The sequence below is a fragment of the Aspergillus caelatus genome (genome assembly GCF_009193585.1).
Source record: "Aspergillus caelatus strain CBS 763.97 unplaced genomic scaffold BDV27scaffold_1, whole genome shotgun sequence".
Taxonomy (NCBI): Eukaryota; Fungi; Ascomycota; class Eurotiomycetes; order Eurotiales; family Aspergillaceae; genus Aspergillus; species Aspergillus caelatus.
Window position 1 is genome coordinate 570,854 of NW_022475264.1, and position 6,772 is coordinate 577,625.

At 48.7% G+C, this 6,772-nt stretch overlaps 3 protein-coding genes across 3 annotated transcripts; all 3 read right to left on the reverse strand.

Annotated features, from left to right (window-relative positions):
• Window positions 1-587: 587 nt before the first annotated feature.
• On the reverse strand, window positions 588-1,789 carry BDV27DRAFT_119233 (cytochrome c oxidase subunit IV family protein). Its single transcript, XM_032064817.1, has 3 exons — window positions 1,328-1,789; window positions 1,052-1,245; window positions 588-960 (listed from the first exon to the last, which is right to left on the reverse strand). Exons 1-3 carry the CDS (start codon window positions 1,635-1,637, stop codon window positions 871-873), a joined length of 594 nt encoding a protein of 197 aa, XP_031934056.1. The 5' UTR covers window positions 1,638-1,789; the 3' UTR covers window positions 588-870.
• Window positions 1,790-2,526: 737 nt separating this feature from the next.
• On the reverse strand, window positions 2,527-3,289 carry BDV27DRAFT_151828 (actin-binding ADF family protein; the record flags this gene model as incomplete). The annotated part of the gene is made up of 5 exons (XM_032071427.1): window positions 2,527-2,667; window positions 2,730-2,778; window positions 2,854-3,114; window positions 3,204-3,214; window positions 3,284-3,289. The coding sequence occupies 5 exons, from the start codon at window positions 3,287-3,289 to the stop codon at window positions 2,527-2,529; spliced, it is 468 nt and encodes a 155-aa protein (XP_031934057.1).
• An 889-nt stretch (window positions 3,290-4,178) lies between these two features.
• On the reverse strand, window positions 4,179-6,772 carry BDV27DRAFT_119238 (SH3 domain protein). Its single transcript, XM_032064818.1, has 4 exons — window positions 6,460-6,772; window positions 6,314-6,397; window positions 6,090-6,252; window positions 4,179-6,038 (listed from the first exon to the last, which is right to left on the reverse strand). Exons 1-4 carry the CDS (start codon window positions 6,549-6,551, stop codon window positions 4,806-4,808), a joined length of 1,572 nt encoding a protein of 523 aa, XP_031934058.1. The 5' UTR covers window positions 6,552-6,772; the 3' UTR covers window positions 4,179-4,805.

A 6,772-nucleotide genomic window follows, 5' to 3' on the forward strand; every position in this document is an offset into this window, starting at 1 on the left:
AAAAATGCCATTTGTCCAGCACACTATCCAGTAGAACCGTGACTAGTCGAAAGCATTCCGGTCTAAATCGAGCGTATGCGGCTCAAACCAATACGGTGAAGAAATAAACATGTCGTAACGGGCATAGACCCGACTTTCGACGTATTATTTTGGTTCTCCTATTACCCCCGTCCGGGTACACCGTAAAGATCCAAAGCTCCTATTTCGGACGAACGCCAACTTGGGAAAAAAATCTGACGTGTTCCCGTGATTCTCCATCAGGATCATCAAGGTATCTAGGTAGTCAATTCTGGTCTACAGTGACAAGTACATATATATATATATATTATTTTTTTTTTCTATAGGTCAACATTTCTTGGTGCTATGCCAAGAAATAAGCATAGGAATAGTGATGGCCGAAGAGGTGTAATGGCGCATGAAAGTAAAGTTCGGAAGCGTTACTATGTATTAGCACTTTTCCGACTTCCATGACATATTTCCGACGTGAACATCAGAGTCGACTTGACTGATACCAAACCTCTTCAGTAGAAAAGGACATTGATGATATGAAGCGAAATGATTATCGCTTTGTACTAATCTACAGGTTATAAACTCTAGAAGTCAGTTACCATTCGCAACAGTGGAACAGACTCTATGGCTACAAAGGAGATACATTGATTATGGCACAGTACGAGATACAAGTCTTTTGGGCTGACATTGGGCAAAACAGATAAGACAGAGGCGAAGGGAAGTGCACACGATGATGGGCACAGAACCGGCGGTATCAGAAAACGGAAGGACGACGCCATAGGTACCATTTGAACCCATAGCAGACCCTATCCAGCTTATCCAATTGCTATACCTGTTCCTCCCGCATCACTGGTCCACAATCTATGACTTCTCAGCAGGAGGGCTCTGGACGAAGCCCTTGCCCTCGTAACCCTCGGCGCTGACACCGTAGATAGGGTTGATCTTCTCGGCCTGTTATGACAAGTAGTCAGTGTCTGATCTAATGGATTTCAAGAGACACTACCCCATGGCAGGCTCAAGTGAGAGAGTAAGATCAACGTACCTTGGCATACTCGTTGGAAGCCTCCTGCCACTCCTTGGACATGGTCTTAGGCTGGGGCTTAGCGAACAAGTGAATGACGTAGAACACGGCGACGGAGACAGCAGTGAGCTGGGCGACCTTAACGGCAATTCTGAGACCCTCACCCTTAGGGGCCTGCGCGCGAGGGCCATGAGGACCAAAGGCAATCCAGTAAGCTAAAATGCGGGGGTTGGTGCCCATCAGCAAAATTCTGATCGATCGGGAGTAGCGGGGATTGTGTAGATAGAAAAAGCATACCGGCCTTCTTCTCCTGAAGGGTCATCTGGTGCCAGTCAACCTTCATACGGTCCCTGAGCTGCATCCACAGATCGGCCTGCTCCTGAGGGGGCATGGCCTCCCAGCGCTTCTCGATACCGGCGAGTGTGGGATTCGAGATGGCGTGCTCGGATGAGGCGCGGGTCTGCTGGGGAGCGATAGACTTCTTCGCAGGCTGAGGACGGGCATTCAGGCAAGCCATTGGGCCTGAGACGGTGCGGTAGGAACGAATGGCAGTGGTGGGCATGGCCGAGCTGCGAGCAGCAGCCCGAGAGACGGACTGAAAGAACATTGTGTGGGAGGTCGTGCGCGCGACAAAAAGAGACCAATTAAAAATCAAATACACTCTCCGTGAACGAGAGATGTAATGCCTCGGGATTGAGGATGAATTAAGGTGGGATGGGAGTGGAGGAGGTGATCGAGACTTCGCGATGGGAAACGAAGACGTCGTTCGACTGTGGTTTGAGGTGGAAAGTCGAGTATCCGGCCGGTTAGGTTAGTCCGTTTTGCCTGCGCCCTCATTGGTCCACGTCCCAATCTGTCCCGACCTCTACTTCCTTCACCCAAAACACCTGATACTTTCCATCCCTATCCAACATCAAAAACCGACCTAAGGGTATTTTTGGATTTTGATCGGCTTCTTGATTGATCAGTAAACTTTGGCAAGTCCCAACAGTCAATATTTCGAACTTTCCACATCGACTTCTTTTTTTTTTTTTTTTTGTTTTCCCTTACGGTACTTATCAAGCTAGGTACAGCGAAGCTATACTGGTCACCTGACGGGCGCTCTCGGGATCATAGCACGACTATCAGACTTACGCAGGGGCTAACATGATGGGATATGTTTAAACGGTGAAGTCGTGTATTCTACTCTACACTGATCCTATGAAACCACACCTCCTACCAGGTAGCAATATTCTGTACAGGCATAAACGCTGACAAAAAAAGAAAACCCTCCCAAACGCTGGGTCACGGAGAGTGCCACGATCGCAAAAGACGAAGATACGATCACTATGGAAGCAGACAAGTCGTAACGATCTCATATTGAACTAGAATTTGTGCAGGAGAATGTCATTGAATTGGTTCGTTCCGAGACACTCCGCGAACTGGAAACGGAGCGGCGCAGTGTAATAACCAGCACACACAAGCTCACCTGGCCCAGGCCCAGCCGGCGCCGTTACTTATTTACCAGCCTTTCCGCCGCTGGCTTCAGCCAGAACAGTCTTCCATTCAATATCACTTTTGTCGTCGGCGTGGATGGAGGTGTGGATGTTGAGGGCGTTCTTCAGAACCTCCCGAGTGCTGGCGTAGATCATAGACCACTATTGCATGTATCATCAGCAACAGCTAGCATGACAGAAAGATAGAGCGCAAAGAAACTTACGAGGGTTGGGGTGTCACTGGGAACCCAGGAAATGAAGATTATCTTGCTCCTACACAAAAAAAAAAAAAAAAAAAAGTTCGTAAGCTGCCAATCAACTCAAAGGACGACTTTCGTAGCACCATACCTCTTGCCTTCGTTGGCACCGAGCTCGTACTCGACATCGTAGACTGCGTAACGGGGGGCAGGGTTGCCTTTGCTGTCCTTGGCGGCTGCAAGCTTGTTGCGGAAGACTTCATAGTCTGGGTCACAGGACATTTCATCAACGACGACCGACTTCTTGTCGTCGGCGATCTTGAAGATGATGAACTTAGGCTTTTCGCCCTTGCTGCCGCCGGTCATGCGGAATTCGTTGAACCTGTTGACGCAGTCATCGGTAATGGTAACTCTAAGTAATAGGCGTCGTTAGTGTCGATTCGGGGCTCCGGCATGAATCTGATCTTTGGAGAAAGGTGTAGGACATAATCGTCGACATACCCAGATGCGAGCTACGGGACCCAAGCGAATATCAGATCAGTATGAGCCTGGTCCATCAAGACGTCGGGTGGAATACGTACCGACATGATTGCTATATGGATATGGAAATGAAGAAACACCGAAGTTGATAACCTACGCCGGCACGCGATATCAGTAGCTGGTTTCCCCTGATTTTAGCAGTAATTCCCCGTCAAGGAAGAAGAGTGCCTATTGCATCCAGGAAGCCCATTCAGTTTAATTTACTAACCAGAGAAGAGGGAGATTATTCTCAAGAGATTCCCACAGAAATTTGGGGGTGAAAGAAGCTAACTGAAATGAATTATGTGAGGGGGTGGGAGAGGAATAATAATGGGGGATGGAGATAGAGGGGCATTTAGTTGTTGTGCTTTGCGGTGTTGCGCCGCCGGTGGGGGGGATTACTATCACGTGATATCGCCGTCGCACCACCAGGCCGTGTTTTCGTCATAATCCATTTCCCCTGAATGTTCCGGTAGTGAATACGAGTGAGTGGTTAGAGTGTGAAGCATACAAACTAGTACTGTACTTAACATTGCAGCCTGCTGCAGGTTCATCCGTCACCTGCGTCTCCGACTAGTATCAATGGGTACTGTAAGGAGCTGCCTATTCCTGGACACGTTTGCCGTTGCTAGTGTGGGGAACTCATTTTAACGGATTGTAGGGATCTGTACGGAGTAGACACTGGGCACAACTATTTTTATTACCACCTCCAACGCTGTATTTTGTTTTCCGGAACTGTGTGACTAAGTCCCATATAAGATCAACCATGGAACTTCAGTCCAAGTAACCGACTTCTCATTAAAGGCCCTAAGTATGATTGGATCATATAATTATGCAGGATATTATGCGGGACTGCAAACATGCATTCTGTCTACTGGCACAAAATACACTCTACCAATATTTGTATTCGTGACACTCGATTATACGCTCCAAACTAGTTACGACGTTCTTGGTATATTCCCAATGCTACCCCATGCGTGTCAAAGTGGTAGTCAGCTCCAAACACAAGGGGGGAAATTAAATTTCTAGTCATACTCTATAATCCAGCATATATGAAAGCATACATCAAATAGTATGTACTGTAAGACCCGATTATGACAAGCACCCCACTGCCCTACTCGGCGCTGAGTATGACAGGCTCTGACGATGACGATGATCGTTCACAGGTTGAACCGATCAGAGTTAGCACATTGCACCTTGCCCTGTGACAGAGGACAGCCGAGTAGAGGGAGAATGATGAAATAGTAGCCTAAGAATGGAATAGTAAATAACATTGTCGTAAAGGGGTATATGAACGAATGGACAAGAAGCATATCAAGTCGTTGCGGAAGCATCCCGATGCATTAGCCCGCAACCGAGCAGAAGGAAAGTGAAAAGGATCAAGACTTTAGAAAGTATGGCCTGATGGTAGCGAGGACAGTGCCCCCTGGCGCTAGCCTCCATGAAGCCACGACATCCAACAAACAGCGGCGGCGAATATTGTGGACAGAAAATGACAAAGGCGCTATCGTAAGAGCATAAACCGGCATTAGAACTTCAAACCCTCGTACTTTTTTTGGCTCATGAATGAGGGGCTGCTGGTTATCATAGGTTATCATCTGCTTGTCCTCCATCGATGATCTTTCTCCAGTGCTGGGGGAGGCACACACAGACCAACGGGAATGCTTTGATTTCCCCAGTTGGGGAAGGAGAAGCAATCGGCCTGTGGGAGCCATTTGATACGCCGCTGTCGCGCTGTTCTCTATGTCTAGCATCATAATCCTCCGCACTCTCCGGGACCCGGATTCCTGTCGCCCAACCATCATCCCAAATTCCAACTATCTTCAACATCTCCCCTCGGTCCAGGGCGAATTCATCGCCCGCTCGCGGCTGATACGCCCAAAGCACGGCAACCTTGTCTCCTGGGCGAATGTCATCTTGGGAATAATAATCATGGAATGAAGATAATTGCTCCGACTGGCCACTGGCCATCCCATCGGGTGATGAGTATTGACCACCTGTGCCGGAGCGAGGTGACCCGTCACTACCTGCACCAGCCAGGGCCGAATTGCTAGAAAGCGAGGCAGTACGCTTCCCTGCAGTCGGGGGGATCTTCTTAGACATAGCCCCGGGGCTCGCGCCGTAGTAGTCTGAATCAGAGGATTCGCTATATTTTCCACCACCGAAAATAGCAGCAGAGTTACGAGAGCGTCCGGGTGAATAGCTTGGGGCCTCACGCAGGGCAGACATCCTAGCTACTCTCCCCCCTGGAATCGGTGCGAAGCCTTGCTGGTTGGGGCTAGGTTGCATTGGTGAGAAGCCCTTCCTCTGAGGGTTTGGCTGGTTCAAAACATTGTCATTCCGAGCCCTTCGTTTTCGTCTCCAGCATATCAACGCCAGTGCAGCTAATGCCGCTAAAAGCGCAACTCCAGCTACGGCCCCAATCACAGCTCCCGCAATTTGGCCTCCAGAGAGATGCCCAGATGAGGCTCCTGCAGTCGGACTAGATGTCGAAGTGAAAATCGGTGGGATTGTCGTTGACGGCGTGGGAATAGTCACATCTTTACATCGAGTCGCAGCGTTCGAATTTATGCAGCAGGAATCAGTGGAGTTGGGTGAGCTTGCCCCACAAAATCCACACAAGCCGACGAGATTCGAACCATATCCACATTCGTCGGACTCGTTGTCAGCTCCCGATATGCAGGTCACGGTTAGTGAGTCGGCGGGAAGAGCACACACGGTAAAGTCAGAGCGGACTTGGCTCATATAATTACCGGCTCTTTTGGGGCAAAGATCAGGATTAAGCAAAATAGTTGCTTCGCTTGTAGCCATCAAAGCCTATCCTAAATGATTAGATAAATCCTTACTAGCCAAGTAGGAGGTACTAACACAGGTATCAGCACAGAGAGGCCTGGACTCATCATCCGATAGGTCGCAATCCTTTTTTGAACTTTGAACGAGCCCACTGCATATGCTGCTAGCGGTATAGCGCGCATAAAAATCATCAGTATCTGTAAGATTAGCCCCTTGGCAGCCCAGGTAGTCGACATATCTGGTAGCCAGAACAGATTAGGTGAGGTACATAGTAGGAATTACGGGTAGCGAATGCCTACTTTTGGGTAACGTAAGATCCTTTAACGTAATCACTCAACTCTTGGTCAAATTGTTTTACGCTTGTAACGTTCTGCATGAATGGGCTATTGGAATGTCAGTAAAGTAACCTGTGACGTTGTAGGATCGAGGTCCCAGCGAGACGTACAAGTCAGTGTAGAGACTAGAGCTAGTTGATATCGATGAGCCATTCCAGGCGGGACATTGCGTCGAGCCCTTGAGAGATATGCAGGTTGCCATGCCGGCCTGCAACTATCAAAGTGCGGTTCAAAAGTTCGGTGATCTCAGTAGTTGCTAGTGATTATGTAGAAGACGGGGCGTAGACGGATGAATGACACTCAAGTCAAATAGCAAATCGGATATTCGGTTCGGGCCAATAATTTAATCGGCAGACTCTCTCATGTTGCTGCTATCTTGCGACTCTGTATTCTCGGTTCCAGGCAACAGAAACTGTTTGGGGG